The 16,560-nt window shown below is 43.5% G+C and overlaps 1 protein-coding gene and 1 pseudogene across 2 annotated transcripts; both read left to right on the top strand.

Moving 5' to 3' along the window:
* The first annotated feature begins 1,019 nt into the window (after positions 1 to 1,019).
* Positions 1,020 to 1,844, top strand: LOC311614667 (14-3-3 protein theta-like; annotated as a pseudogene). Its single transcript has one exon. The product of its transcript is annotated as a 14-3-3 protein theta-like (transcript).
* Positions 1,845 to 9,609: 7,765 nt separating this feature from the next.
* On the top strand, positions 9,610 to 11,610 carry TCEAL9 (transcription elongation factor A like 9). The gene is made up of 3 exons (XM_084869794.1): positions 9,610 to 9,757; positions 10,250 to 10,322; positions 10,726 to 11,610. The coding sequence occupies exon 3, from the start codon at positions 10,803 to 10,805 to the stop codon at positions 11,118 to 11,120; it is 318 nt and encodes a 105-aa protein (XP_084725920.1). The 5' UTR covers positions 9,610 to 9,757; positions 10,250 to 10,322; positions 10,726 to 10,802; the 3' UTR covers positions 11,121 to 11,610.
* The last annotated feature ends 4,950 nt before the right edge of the window (positions 11,611 to 16,560 follow it).

Raw genomic sequence — 16,560 nt, 5'->3', positions numbered from 1 at the left:
TCTTTCTTTCTGCTCCCTCATTTCTGATTTTCACTTGTGGCTTCTCTTTATATGTTCAGGTCCAAATCAAAAGATTGAAAGTAGGAATTCAGGTCTGTAAACTTTGTTTTATTAAATCATTGTGACTGGCATTAAGTATTTTCCTTCGGATGTGTACCTAAAAATGGATTTACAGACTCAAAAAGAATGCATATTTTGAGTACTTAACAATTACCTATACACTATCCAGAAAGGTTGACTGATTTATATTTTGTGACCTGGAAATAAGTGAAAAAGTCCTTGGAGGTAGTGCAGAACATGTCCAAAAATGTTTGGATCGAACCTACTTTCAGATGGCAGCCATCATCAATATACCTAAGCACCCCTAAGGAGGAGCAAGTGGACTTTTACCCAGCAAGGCAGCATGAGACAAGCCAGGGTAACGGTAAGGGCACAGGTCCTAGATTCAATCATACTGGTCTCCTCTTTTCTTCCCACCCTCCCAGGTCCAGGTCAAGCTCTTTTTCCTGCTGGAGGCTTTCTCTGACTAATTAGCTAACTGACTATTACCTTCTCTGAGTTCCTGTTGGCTGGAAGTCCACCATTTTCTTTAGCCAAATGGCTACATGTGAGGGGTTCTGTCTTTATACTTATATCTTCTATCCCTCCCCTAGGGTGAACCCACATTGGGTGTGGCCCATTCTCAGGAGGATAGACCCAGAGAAGAGGCACAGCAGGCTTTGGATTGGGCCTCTAGGTCATTTGGATAGGGTATTCTAGAGTCCTGGGTGTCTAGAGTGTGGTTTAGAAGAAAAGACGTGAAGTCTCCACATAGGCACATTTTGCCCCATTGACTCTTCATTACCAAGGGAAAAGGGCCTCGAGGGGAGGGCCAGACACTGACCTTCTAAAAGCAGGGCCTCGGAAAGCCAGGAGCGGATCTAAGTGGTGGGACTCCCGCCTCTGCCGCGGAGACTTGAAGGCTCTCCGCACACTGCCTCCGACCGCCGGTGCTCAACCGTGCTCTCCTCCGCGCCCCCATGGAGAAGACGAAGCTGATCCAGAAGGTGAAGCTGGCCAAGTAGGCCGAGCACTACGACGACATGGCCACCTGCATGAAGGCCGTGACAGAGCAGGGCGCCGACCTGTCCAACGAGGAGCGCAGCCTGCTCTCGGTGGCCTAGAAGAACGTGGTGGGCGGCCGCCGGTCCGCCTGGAGAGTCATCTCGAGCATCGAGCAGAAGACGGACACCTCGGACAAGAAGCTGCAGCTCATCAAGGACTACCGGGAGAAGGTGGAGTCGGAGCTGCGCTCCATCTGCACCGCAGTGCTGGAATTGTTGGATAAGTATTTAACAGCCAACGTAACTAATCCAGAGAATAAGGTCTTCTATCTGAAGATGAGGGGAGACTACTTCCGGTACCTTGCTGAGGTCGCGGGTGGTGAAGATCGGAAACAAATGATAGACAATTCCCAAGGGGCTTACCAAAAGGCTTTCGATATCAGCAAGAAGGAGATGCAGCCCACACATCAGATCCGCCTGGGGCTGGCTCTCAACTTCTCAGTGTTTTACTATGAGATCCTCAACAACCCTGAGCTCGCCTGCACACTGGCCAACACGGCTTTTGACGAGGCCATTGCAGAACTCGATACACTGAATGAAGACTCGTACAAAGACAGCACCCTCATCATGCAGGTGCTTAGGGACAACCTCACATTATGGACATCGGACAGCGCGGGAGAAGAATGTGATGCGGCCGAAGGCGCCGAAAACTGACTGCCTACAGGGCGGTGTCCTCCTTCCCTCCAGAAACCTCTGCGCACATCTCCATTCCTTCCTCCATGTGGATTTCCCAGAGCAAAGAAACCATTCACGCTGGGACCGGTTTGGCTCAATGGATAGAGCGTCGGCTTGGGGACTGAAGGGTCCCGGGTTCGATTCGGGTCAAGGGCATGTACCTTGGTTGCGGGCATATCCCCAGTAGGGGTTGTGCAAGAGGCAGCTGATCGATGACTCTCTCTCATGGATGTTTCTAACTCTCTATCTCTCTCCCTTTCTCTCTGTATAAAAATCAATAAAATATATTAAAAAAATAAAATAAACATAGAGTTTGCATTAAAAAAAAAAAAAGAAGAAGAAGAAAAGAAACCATTCATGTGTGTGGAATCAACCATTCCTAATCTTTTCACACGCAGCTGTGGGAAACTCCATTCCCTGATTTGTTTGTCTTGGCCTTCCTGGTGTGCAGTTACTGTTTTAATAGCTCCATTTCACACAAACCAAGTAACTCCCAAACGCGTATGTAGAGCACTAAAAATGTATTCGGTATTTAAGTAATCTGAACCAGTTCTGCAAGTGACTGTGTTTTGTATTACTGTGAAGATATGAAAATGTAGTTAATTACAATTTAAGGAGTGTTTTACATAACTTCTTAATTTCTACATTCCCTCCCTTACTCTTTGGGGGTTTCCTGTCCATGAGCAAGTTCCCATGTTCTTAATGTATTCCTTTTGGGCAGGAATCCGGAAGTATTAGATTGAATGGGAAAGCATTTGATAATTCTGGGCTGCTGGTCACAAATTGACATGCCTCCTGTGCCACATAGGGTGGAGGTCTTGGGTAGCTGTGACAACAGGGAGTTTCCTTATTCACTCTTCATTTGCTGCTGTTTCAGTTGATAACTTCCCTCCCTAATAAATATTCACTTACAAAAAAAAAATAAATAAATACATAAAAAATGAAATAAATAAAAACAGGGCCTCAAGTGGAGGTCTTTTCTACTCAGATCTAAGGAGATAATGTCTTCAGGCACACTGCTTAAACTCTCTGTTTAGTTTCTTCATGTGTAAAATAGAAATATCTTCCCTGCAATTGTTGTTAGGAGTGTAAAATGGGGTAATGGCAGCAAAACACCATTCCCTTTTCAGACATTCTAAAGATTTCTGAAAGCATTTCCATCAAGCTGAAGAAAAACAACTGCCATTCAGGATGTTTTAATCATACTAAGGACAATATATTCAAATGTTTTACCAATCATATGCTTCTTTCTAAGGTTCTTAGAGCTTGCCGGTGCTCTCCTATTTTAGAGATACAGGGAGAGTAACTTATTAAGGTTCACATGGTCAGTTTGTAACAGAGTAATGCTTAGACTCTCTGACTCCTTCTTATTTATTTAAGCATGCTCTGCTCCCATGGTTGATAGCTTTATGCATATAGACATGCTAATCCTTTTAGGAATTCTGCTTTCAGTTTGAGGCTTACAAAAACAGCCCCTTCCCAGAAGATGACTCTCCCTGAGAAGATAAGAGAAGTATGTGTTGTTTATGAAAGATTTGCAGGAACCTTGTGACCTGGACTTACATCAGCTATGGTCAACAGACTGAGCACAATCTTCCTCGGTCCTCTGCTGGCACGCACATGTCTGTGGTCATCAATCACTTTTTGCCCCACCCATTTTCCCTTTCCTTCACATAAAAGAAGATTGCATTAGGTTCCCCTTTTTTCACTTGGAGACTTCTCAATCAATAAACCTTTGAGTTTTGGCCTTTTGAAGCATTGGGCACAACTTTGGACCAGTAACATGTTCTAGGTCTGACACTGGGACTAAACTTGTCTATCTCTCACACTAGTGTTCTGTCCAGCAGACCCAAACCATTATATATTGGGGTTTTCTGGTGGTCAAATACACAAACTTCCCAGAAGAAAGAATAATGTGACAGAAGAGCAAGTAAAATAAAATGAGATAGGTGAAAAAAAAAAAAAAAAAGATGGCGGCACAGGTAAACACCTGAAATCGATGCCTTGCACAACCACTTCAAAACTACAACTAAGACAAGTCATCATCCAGAATCACAGGAAGGCTGGCTGAGTGGAAATTCTACAACTAGAAGGAAAGAGAAAAGCACACTGAGGCTCAGAGGGGGTGCAAAAGTAAAGTGCAGAGGTAAGGAGGCACACACTCGTGTAAAGGACTGGCAACTGAGGATGCGGTTGTCTTTTTCAGTTGGGAGAGAGACACAAGCTCCCGACTGCTCTGAACTCCAGTTGCAGGTGAGACTCTGGGGATCCAGACTCATATGGGGAGAAACTGGACTGTCTGGCATCAGGCAGAACTCGAGGGTGGCTTTCTCTCAGAGGTGCTTGCAGCAATTACTGAGGGACACTGAGACCTGGGGGCCTCTTAGGGCAGGGCTGAGGATCAGCCATAGCTGTTTTCTCCACCCTGTTGATTCCCTGAGACCCCACCCCACCCAAGCTGTGCACAGAGGCTTTTGCATAAAAATGGCCTGGCCATTTGCAATCTAAAATTACCTAACAAACTGCAACTGGGTCACAGAGTGCCAGAACTTCCAAAAGAAGGCCCAAAGCACCACAGAAGCTTGCACTGCTTCACATCTGGGCCTCATCTGGGCACCTACAAACCCCAAACAAAGAGGAATCTGCAGATCACTCCATAGCACCTGCTGGGTGGCCTCAAGCAGAGGCTAAATTTGCACCTCACTGGAGATCCAAGAGCCAGTGTACCCAATGGTCAGAGTGGGACCATCCACATTACAAATCCTCAGATCCATAGGGACACATTCAAGGGGCAGATTTAGTGAGCACCAAAGCCCCAATGAAGCAAGTCTTACCCCATAAGGGTGTCTCCAGCACAGAATTTCTCCCATTCTACACACAGCTGATCCTCACAGCCAATTGGCCTGGAGGTCAATTCCTCCCAGAGATACCAACAACAATCAAGGCTTAACTACAACAAGATTGGGCACACAGCCCACAAAGGGGTGCACCAAGAGTGTCCACCTCAGGTAATTGGGGAGGTTGAGCTACTGGGCCCTATAGGACACCTAGCACACAAAGCCACTCCATCAACACAGGGAAGCAGCCAAAATGTGGAGACAAAGAAACAGGTCACAAATGACAGAAATGGAGGAAAGCAAATGACTAGATATAGAGTTCAAAACCATGGTTATAAGGTTTTTCAAGAATCTTCTAAGTGGAACCAAGATGGTGGCATAGGTAAACACCTAAACTGCTGCCTTGCACAACAATTTCAAAACTACAACTAAAAGAAAAAACATCTATCACCAACAACCATGGGAAAGCTGACTGAGTGGAAGTTCTACGACTAGAAGAAAATAGAAAAGAGCATTGGGACGTGCAGAAGTGCTGAAAAGCTGAGGTACAGAGGCGAGTGAATCAGGCTAGAGGCGGGCAACTCTGTGCATTGCTTTTTTCACCCTAAAGGGAGACAAGCACCTGATTACTCTGAACTCCAGTTTCTGGGGAGACATTGGGGACCCAAACTCCTACGAGGAGAAGCAGGACTGTCAGCCATCGGAAAGTGAAGATGGCTTTCTTGCAGAGGTGCGTGCATCAATCATTGTTTACTGCGCTGGGGCTCAGGACACGGGGCCTTGGAAAGGTGGAGACGCAGAGACTGCTGACTGGCAGCCATCGCTGTTTGCCACGCCCTAGCCTAGTGATTCCCTCAGACCCAGTCCCGCACAATCTACAAACCCACCCAAGCTCCACGCAGAGGCTTTTGCATATAAATGTCCTGCCCTGTCGCAGCTTAACCTAACAAACTGCAGCTCTAGTCAGACAGCTCCAAAACCTCCAAACCTCAAGCAAAGAGTAGTTCTCATTGTAGCTCCTGCTGGGTGGCCTCAGATAGTAGCAGACCTGCACCCCATTGGAGATCCAGAAGCTAGTATATCTAGCGGTCAGTGTGAGACAACACCAGATTTAAATACTCACATCCATAAGTGACACATTCAGGAGGCGGACTCAGTGAGCACCAAAGCCCCACTGAAGAAAGTCCTGCCCCATAAACGTTTCTCCATTACAGCAGTTCTTCCACTCTATCAACACAGGAAAGCAGCAAAATGTGGAGACAAAGAAACATGTCACAAATGAAAGAATTGGAGGAAAGCAAACTACTGGACATAGAGTTCAAAACCATATTTATAAGGTTACTCAAGAATCTTCTAAAAACCACCAAGAAACTTGATGAGACCTCCGAGGAGGTTAGTGAGACCTTCAAGGACCTTAATGAGAATGCCAAAAAAAAAAAAAATAATTAAAAAAAAAATACACTGTCTGAAATAAAGAATAATACACAGAGATCCAACAGCAGACTAGAGGATTGCAAGAATCAAGCCAAAGATTTGAAATTTGAGGAAGCAAAAAAACACCCAACCAGAAAAGAAAAAAGAATCCAAAAATATGAAGATAGTGTAAGGAGACTCTGGGACAACTTTAAACGTACCAACATCCAAATTATGGGGGTGCCAGAAGAAGAGAGAGAGCAAGATATTGAAAACCTATTTGAAGAAATAATGACTGAAAACTTTCCCCACCCAGTGAAAGAAATAGACTTACAAGTCCAGGAAGAACACAGAACCCCAAACAAAAGGAATCCAAAGAGGACCACACCAAGACACACCATAATTAAAATGCCAAGAGCAAAAGACAAAGAGAGAATAGTAAAAGCAGCAAGAGAAAACAGTTAGTTACCAACAAGGGAGTACCCATACTACTGTCAGCTGATTTCTCAACAGAAATTGTGCAGGCCAGAAGGGAGTGGCAAGAAATATTCAAAGTGATGAATAGCAAGAACCTACAACCAAGATTACTCTACCCAGCAAAGCTATCATTCAGAATTGAAGATTAGATAAAGAGCTTCACAGATAAGAAAAAGCTAAAGGAGTTCATCACCACCAAACCTGTATTATATGAAATGCTGAAAGGTATTCTTTAAGAAGAGAAAATATTGCAGAAGACCAAAGAAATACCAAACACACTTCCTAGAGAAAACAAGAGACCGCTTTTATTAACAGTAATGGACTCCGATAATAATTTCCAAATCAGAGTGAAGAAACACGCATAGTGTTTCACATTTTATAAACTTCTGGGGTCTTTGTCTTTCAGATATGGTTCTGCCCCCATTCATGGGCTTACTGGAAGGCTCCCAGGTGTTGGGGATGCCCAGGCCATATCCAATGATCTGTCCTGGGACCAGCAATAATGACCATTCCCCCCCTCAGGGCAGTGCATTGTTCACAGTTTTTATGGCCTGACATGCCTTGAAAGACCAGCTTCCTCCTCAGAAGAAGAAAAAAAAGGTAAAGATAAAAACTATGAACAACAAATACATATCTATCAACAAGTGAGTCTAAAAATCAAGTGAATAAAAAATCTGAGGAACAGAATAAACTAGTGACTATAATAGAATCAGGGGCACTGAGAGGGAGCAGACTGACAATTCTCGAGGTGGGGAGGGGGTGTCAGGGGTGCGTGAATAGCCTGAACAAAAATCGTACACCTATGGATGAGGACAGTGGGGAGGGGTAAGGGCAGAGGGTGGGGTGGGAACCAGGTGGAAAGGAGCTATGGGAGAGAAAAAGAGGAACAAACTGTAATAATCTGAACAATAAAGATTTATTTTTTAAAAAGGAAATAAAATGAGATATAGTGAGGTTGTGTTTTTGTCCCCTCCCCGCCCCCCCCCCCACACACACACATAACCCAATGAGGTCTTTATTCTGCCTCACAAAGGGGCAGCAAAACTTATAAAAAGCAATAATAATGTATATGTCTCCTTGTTATTTTTCAAATGTTACTTCTGAAAATTTTGCAATTTTTACTGGCAAATTTGTGACTTTTAACAAAGACTGAGTTGAGGTTGAAAGATAACCAATATCGATTGAAGACTTTATATAAGTAAAGTGCTTCTCCTCAAATGTTATCATTTGGAATTCCCAATAGTCAATTATAGGAGGTGTGTGTTATTATTACCTTTTATAGATGAGGAAACAATTGATGATTCTGTAGGCAGCACAGCTTCTAGGCAAATATCACCACCAGGGCTCTGGAGTTAAAACATTACTTTTTTTTTTTCATTTTAAATCCTTTTCCCCAAATTAAATCCTAATATAATTATAATAATAGCTTTAAAAAATATATATTTTATTGATTTTTTACAGAGAGGAAGGGAGAGAGATAGAGAGCTAGAAACGTCGATGAGAGAGAAACATCGACCAGCTGCCTCCTGCACACCCCCTACCGGGGATGTGCCCGCAACCAACGCAGTACATGCCCCTGACCGGAATCGAACCTGGGACCTTTCAGTCCGCAGACCAACGCTCTACCACTGAGCCAAACCAGTTTCGGCATAGCTTGTATTTTTTAAAAAGCATTTACCATATGCCAGCACTATTCTCAGGACTGTATAGGCATTCCCTCATTTTTTTAAAATGTTTGAACATGTTCATTAGTTTCATTGATTTCTACCAATAAAAAAAATATCCGATCCCCAAAGAGGCTAAATGATCTGACTAGGTGATACAGGGACATAAGTCTGCTGTCACTACTTCCATACTTAGAAAGTATGACAAAAATACTGAATTCCAGAAGTTAGAGCTTAAGAGAATGTGTCTCTTAAGAAAGTTTACAAGTGTGAATTGTCTCCCTTGAATGTCATAGATTGATTTGTTCCTGAGTGTGCTTAACAGCTTTTCTCCAAGTCTCTTGATTCCTGCTAACACCAACACCAATGCTCTAAGCCTCCACAGTTTGTGACTCTTTCCAAATAAGTAGGAATATCCTTCTTTGTTGCTGTTGCTCTGGAGGAACTGATTCTGAAAATGTAGCCTGGGTGAGTTGAGGTTCTATTCTGAGATGACCCTAGCATCTTCTTATTTTACATTTTTCATTTTTTAAATTACAGTTGTGATTCAATATTATATTAGTTTCAGGTGTGCATCACAGTGGTTATACATTTACATAACTTAAAAAGTGACCCCCTTCTCCCCGCGGGCTGGCGTGGCTCAGTGGTTGAGCGTCTTTGAACCAGGAGGTCATGGTTTCATGCCCAATTAGGGCGCATGCCCGGGTTGTGGGCTCGATCCCCAGTGTGGGGCAGGCAGGAGGCAGCTGATCAATGATTCTCTTTCATCACTGATGTTTCTATTTCTCCCTCTGTCTCCCTTCTTCTCTGGAATCAATAAAAATATTTTTTTAAAAAGTGAGCCCCCCAATAAGTCTAATACCCACCTGGCACCATACATAGTTATTACCATATCATTGACTATATTCACTATGCTGTACTTTACATCCCCTATTTTGTAGCTGCCAACTTGTGCACATTAATTCATTTAACTAAAGTAATTTTGTCTTTGTCTTTTCTGACTATAAATGATATTTTACTAAAAAAGAAAATAAAAATATTAAGAATAAAGTAAAACCTATATTAAAAAATCGCATTCCTGTCCCAGACTTTTATTTTTTTCAACAGGCTGGCAAACCAACCCAAAGACCAGGTTGCAGATGAAATGGAGGCTGCAGGAGGGGCAATGGCTGTAGGAGTTCTTAATATTGGGAGCAGAAGGCAGGAAGAGAATTCTGGAAAGAAGTAGAGAAGTTTAGTAGCTCCGGAAAAAGATGCAGCCGCCCTCCACCCCCTACCCCCCTAGTAATCAGAGAAAGGCAAATACAAATTTTCCCCTGGGATTCTCAACAACGGAAAAGACTGACAGGGCCAAATGTATGAAGGGGGAGGGGGCAGAGGGAGGGCTTACTTATGCCGCGCTTTTGGTGGGAGTGGAAATTAGGGACTCGAGCTCACTGGTGACGTAGGTATCACGTGACCAGGAGTCGACGTGTGCAGAAGTCCTGCTAGTCTGGTCCTTGTTCCCATCTGGGTACCAGCTTCCTTCTGCTGCGCGACAGCGGGTCCTGAGACGGGGAAGGAGAGTCAGTTGGCTGGAATTTCGAAGGTTGGTGTCAAAATAGATACTGCTTGGGATTTCTAGGATGGGGGGGGCCTAGGGTACAGACCTGATTAAGTCCACTCTTCACTCCCACCTCTGCGTCTGCAGAAAATTATAACCCTTGGAAAGGGAGTGACTACGGGTCTCGAGAGAAGGACCGGGAAACCTGTGATACTTTAAAAATAATAAACCTCTGCCATCTCAGACTACTTTCTCAACACCTACCCTTCCCCCAACCCCCACCTCAATCTTAAAGATATTCAGAAATAATCTCCCTGTCTGATGGGAAATTCGAGCTAACTTGCATGTGAAGAAGGAGATAACTGGGGGAAACAGAGGTGAGAAACTTTCCATTACTGAGAACCTCAATGAGGAAAAAAGTACGTGGAACTGGTCACTAAGCGCTCGCTCCACCTCCACTCCTCCACTCCCTCCTTTCTCCTTCCTCCCTCCTCCCTCTCCCACCCCCTCCCCTTCGCGTTTCCCGTTTGTCCGCAGATCTGCAAGTCTGTTGTTCAGTGCGCTAACCCAACTAGAGTATACTAAGAAGAAGCTGACCGAATCCGTACAGGTAGGTGAGGAGAGTATAAAGGCGCCTGCGGGGGAGCTGGGCGAGGGCGGAACTGAGTTGTGGGCCCCGCTGATCCTCACCGCCCCCCCCCCCCCCCCCGCTTCATTTCCCCCCCCCCCTTCTCTCAGCCTCCTCTGTGCTGGGAGTGTCTTGTGTTATGCCTTGCGCGGGAGCGGGTGGGGGGAGGGGGATGGTAGAGGAGGGCTGGAAGGAGGAATGAGAGGGAGGAGAAGCAATGGAAAAAGGAGGTGAGAGGGGCTGTCTTAGGGAAGCCGTCATTGCTGAATGAGTCTCGGGTGGAAGATATTTGATGATGGCTCAGAAACAAACTGAAAGCAAGTGCTGAGACCTCTGTCCAGAGCACGGGTCCAGTCACTTACCATCTCTCCTTCTTGCTTCCTAGGAGTAATTATATTCAAAGAGGAATAAGCAGAAAAAAGCGAAGAGAAAAAGGAAAGGAAGGAAGAGGACAGACACAAGATGAAACCCTGTCAAAAAATGGAAGGAAAACCAGAAAATGAGAGTGAGCCAAATCTTGAGGAAGAGCCAAAGCCTGAGGAAAAGCCAGAGGAGGAGGAGGAGGAGCCAGAGGTGGAGGAAAAAACAGAAGGAACTTTTAGAGAAAGGCTGATTCAGTCTCTCCAGGAATTTAAAGAAGATATACACAACAGGCATTTAAGCAAGGATGATATGTTTAGAGAAGTGAATGAATTAGATGAGATAAGGAGAGTAAGAAACAAACTTATAGTGATGCGTTGGAAGGCTAATCGAAACCATCCTTACCCTTATTTAATGTAGCTTACCTTGATTTTGATTTTTTCTGATATTAACATTGCCATATACTTTCTTGTGATTTACATTTTCCTGATAAACCTTGTGCATTTTTCTACTTTTAATTTGTTGCTATTAGTGGTTTTAGATGAATCTCTTGTTTCTGCATCTCATTGTTTATCATAGTTTGAACCAATCTTCAAGTTTCTGCATTTTAATAGGAGACAGAGCTTGACTCATTTATACAAAAGGGGGTTTCTGACAGTATATAAAATGAAAAAATGTTAGCAAGGAATATGTGAATACCATATTTTTAAAAGGGAAGAATACATTTGTATAAACATCTATGCACAGAAAAACGTGAGGGATGAAAAACAAAAAAAGATCACTAAGTGGTAGGATTATGAGTGATTTTTAAAATTCTGCTTACTTGTATTTTCCCTTATTCCTAGGATATACATGTATTGTTAAAATAATAAAAGTTTAAAAAAATAATAAAAGTTTTATAACAAAAAAAGAGGTAACCAACAGAACTTATCTTTTTATTTCTAAAGGCATTGGGACACTTGATATTTGTTGACAGAATTTTAGAAGCAAAATGAACTCCAAATTACCACCAGTTTTATATATTTTCTTATCTATAAAATAGAGATGATAATAATGATCTCTAAGGGATCTTGTGAAGACCAGGTAAGGTAATGACTGTGAGATATATCTGACAATTATTTTTTCCCCCATCTGTCCATGCAAGATCCCAACTTTCAAGTGTTTTTTTTTTTTTTTTTTTTTTTTTGCTATTTGGGAAGATAAAGTTTTCACCTATGCTTAAGAACAAATCCAGGCGAACTGTTAGGTGGACTCCACCTTATCTTCCTCTCCTGCTGTACCCGCCCAAATGCCCACCTGCCACCTCAACATTACCATATACATTGGACATTCCTTCCCCTTTATCTAGGTTCTGTACCTCTCAGGCCGCTACTGCTGCTGATATTTTGGAATTCTCAAATAGGGAAGCCCAACACATTTCTTCAGAACCCTCAGCAGGCTGAATCCCCAGACTGACCTCTACAGAAATGGGGAGAATGCCCTCAATTTAGACATGCAGGGCCACTTGGGCCATGATATAGCATTTTTATCAGAGGCCTCCTCTTCCCCATAAGACTGGCCTGATGGGTCTGTTTGAGGGTTGGACCAGAAGACAAGTCTGAATAACAGACTTTAGTCAGAGCTTCTAGTCTAACAGTTTGGGTTTTATCTTCCAGATTCTTATTTCCTTAGTGTGAGTGAGCTCTTCCAGAAGACCAGTGACAGGCCCTCTTCACCAGTTCAACAGAGAACCTTATGCATGTGTAAAGAGATGTTCAAGTCAGATTTGGGGATATTCCCATCCTTACCTGGAAACATGAAAGTGCTATATAAGAAGCTGTATCTATACAGCTAAATCTGGCCCACAGTTGTGCCAATTTTATTTTATCACTAGTGGCCCAGTGCATGAAATTTGTGCACAGGGACAGGGGGGTGTCTGTCCTCAGCACGGCCAGCACCCTCTCCAATATGGAATCCCTGTGGGATCGGGTCTAAACTGGCAGTCAGACATTCCTCTCATAATCTGGGGCCACTGGCTCCTAACCACTCGCCTATCTGTCGGCCTGGATGCCCCTAACCGCTTCTGCCTGCCAGCCTGATTGCCCGTAACTGTTCCCCTGCTGGCTTGCTAGCCCCTAACCACCTCTGCCTTGGCCCCCCGCACCCAGGACCCAGGATTCCCTCCTCCAGACAGCCACGGGCACTGGGGACCTGGGCTGGCTTCGCCCAGGCTGGCTGCAGCTGCAGGGGATGGTGGGCAAGGGCCTGGGGCAGTTTGCAGGCTGGCCAGGCCCTTATGGGGTGATGGTCCCCGCTAGGGGGCATGGCCTGCCTGGGTGAGGGGCTGAGGGCTGTTTGGGGGTGGTTGCAGGCCTGCCAAGCCCCTGGCTTTGTCTGGAAGGATGTCGGGAAGGTCTCCTGGAGGTCTCCTGGTCTAATTAGCATATTACTTTTATTACTATAGATTCCTCTGTGATGCTTTCTTTTGGGGAGGGGGGCATTCATGTCTCCAGACTGTTTCATAAGCTTGCACCAGCCTGGTGGATGCTGGTGGGGCTGGATTCCGGCTGGAGTGCGATGAGGGTGCAGGGGCTCACTGCGGCAGCTTTTTTTTTATTATTATTTTTTAAAATATATTTTATTGATTTTTTACAGAGAGGAAGGGAGAGAGATAGAGAGCTAGAAACATCGATGAGAGAGAAACATCGATCAGCTGCCTCTTGCACACCCCCTACTGGGGATGTGCCCGCAACCAAGGTACATGCCCTTGACAGGAATAAAACCTGAGACCCTTGAGTTCGCAGGCTGACGCTCTATCCACTGAGCCAAACTGGTTTCAGCTCACTGCGGCAGCTTTACAGACAGGATGAGTCCATCCCCTGGTGCTCTGAGGATTAGAAGGACTCACCCCAACCACACTCATCTCCGGGGTGTCTGGCTTTGGCTTCTCTGCTCCAGCCTGCAGCAGGCACCAGGCCCTCCTAGGCTGATGGCCAGGCAGACCTTGGCATACTTAGCTGGAGCATGATGACTGTCCCCATTGCAGGTCAGAGCACTAGACTCCACCGCCCCCTTTTTTTTTCCTTCACGGAGGGGCTTGATGAGAACTTTTTATAGGGAAAGAGATAAGACCTCAAAATTCCTTAACTAAAAACTTTGGTTGTGATAGTCTGTCCAGTTCTGATACAATCAGCTAACTTGGGGTTAACATAGAGGACCTGTTGGTAGGTGGAGATGATTTTATCGTAGATAGTATACAAATATTTTAAATTGTCATCTCCTTGTATTTATTTGACTGTGCATTAATAAACACTCTGTCTAAGGCAAATTATGATTATAGTTTAAGATATAGTCTGGTATTGTAAATCTTCCTTTTCAGAAAAGTATTCAAATCAAATGAGTCTATTTGAAGACAATAATGAAGTAGAACACAATATTAATAGCATACAGTATATAATGCTATGGTAAAAATCATCCTGGTGGGAAACATTGCCTTAGCATAATTGACTTGGGGAAATATCTGGAAACACCTTTCAAGAACTGTGCAGTTTAAGATTTTACCCTACCTAAAAGTTAATAGATTAACCTGCTAGTGGTTAATGGATACTGTTAGAAGACACTAGAATCCTGGGTCAGAGACAAAGCACATTATTACAGCAAAAGTAGTAGCCAGAGTTTCATACTGGTTTGTATCAGTTATCCATGATCCACAAGTCCCATGGGATGGCATAGGACTCGATGGATGCCTATACATGCAGTGCATTGGACTGCAGGGGGAAAACCCTGAATTTGGACAATTCACAGCTTTCTTAGTAAGCAGAAGCAAGCCTGCTTCTTGTCCAGCAAAAGACATTGCTTGTTGCCTGTGAAGAGTGACCAGGCCTTCCCTCTTGGTGCACCCAGTTAGAATGTGCAGGGATGCTCAGGACCCAAGGCGGATTGCCTCTCCCAATTACGGTTTTCTCTGTGCAATAAATCTTAATGTGGATGGCAAGCCTTTCCTAACATCACAAGTTTTTATTTCTAATTTCAAGTTAAATAAAGCAAATAAGTCATTATACTGTAGAGTTATAGGGCATTTGCAACTCTTCCTAGTTTTTTCTTAAATACATAGGCTTTTGAATGAATCCTAAATAACTGAATGACAACATCAACTAAGAAACCACAAGTAAATCGTTTATGAGGAACTTTAAAGATACAGAACCACATAGCTACAATGACACACAAAATTAAAGTAGAGGAGCAATACCAATGACTTTACCAGTCTGGGAAACTGGCTATTGTCTTCACTAGCAGAGAGGTGTGGACAAGGAGCCTGGAATGCTGGTGACGCTCGAGCCCTGGCAAGGGTCAGAGCTATGCACCCACTGTTTAGTTGAGACAATGGTAGCTGAAGCACTTCCCCACCAGACAGTCACATAAATCTTTACTGATAACATACTTTGTTACTGGAAATGTCCTGCCTAAGGACTATAGGTGGGTCCCAAATTGAATAAAAGGATGGCAAAGCCCAAGCCCAGGCAGAGTCCTTCCTCTTGAGTTGGGCTCCCACCTGGCCCCCAATATTTCCAAATTATCCTTTCTTGTCTCTTTTCTTTCATTTGAGTGAGGCCCCTCTTCCAGAACCTGAACTCTGAACCACGTGGACGTGGGTCATTCACAACCAGGATGCTAATGACAGGAGTAAATTTTATGCAAAATTTCATACCGCAAAATCAATAGGAAAGTGTGCGTTTGAAACTCAGCCCCATATCTCACACATCACTGCTACCTCTATAATCTATAACAGGAAAAGGCAAAAGCTAAGAGAAAAGTTGGTCTGTTCCCTCTACAATGAAAGTTCAAAGTATGCTAAGGTTTGTTACTCACATGTAAAGTATCCAAACACAGTTATTTGCTATTCTGACAACAACAATTTGCAAGAGCCTCAGCAAATTAATTGCATCATTTGGTGTATAATTTGGTTGGGAATGGAACATATTTTTGAGTACTTATTGGCCACTTTTCCATCTTACTTTGAGAAATGTCTATTCACATATTTTGTCTGAATCCCTTTCATATTTTTAGTATATTAGTAGGTAAATAATCTATTTAAAGGAATGAGGTAGATCCATATGTACTACATGTTCATCATGCATTAGTAAAGGAAAAATGAAGTACAATATACACACATAGATACATAAATACACATACTCACAAATAACAAAATGAAGCCCTTTAGCTCACTAAACAGATAGCATCTGTTTAAGTGACATTTTGATACCTCGCAAGGCCTCTTCCTATCTGGTTCTTTAAAAAATAACTAGTCTTAAAAAATTTTATCCTAATGGATGATTCTATTATCGTTGCATTGTAACTGTCTAAATGGCCTCTTGGACTTACAGAGATTTCTTCCATGAACTCTGAGTTCTTTTTCTGATCTTATATCATGAACCTACTATTTAATAGAAAAGGAAAATGAGGCATAGAAAGATTATCTTGGCTAAGGTCATCCACCTATTAAATGGAATGTCTGCCTAAGGTCAAAGCTCTTCCTTCCTAATCTCTACTCTGCAACAGTTGGTATTCAATAAATAGTTAACAACAACAACACCATTGTGCTGAATAAATTCCCATCATTTCCTCAAAGCTCATAACTTTTTTAAGGCCTGGTTTGTTTCTCATAGTTTTCCCCACCTGAAACGTTCTCTCAACCACTCCTCACACACTTAGCCAGAATAACTCCTACTCATCCATCCCATACTGATGTTATTTCTTATTTTATTATTTTTAACTACAGGCCCAGTGCATGAAATTCCTGCATGGGTATGGGTGTCCCTCAGCCCAGTCTGCACCCTTTCCAATTTGGGACCCCTCAAGGGATGTCCCATCCCCATTTTGG

This window comes from Pipistrellus hanaki (genome assembly GCF_964339955.1).
Source record: "Pipistrellus hanaki genome assembly, chromosome: X".
Lineage (NCBI taxonomy): Eukaryota > Metazoa > Chordata > Mammalia > Chiroptera > Vespertilionidae > Pipistrellus > Pipistrellus hanaki.
Note: the sequence above shows the minus strand (reverse complement) of the source record. Positions and strands in the feature narration are given on the sequence as shown.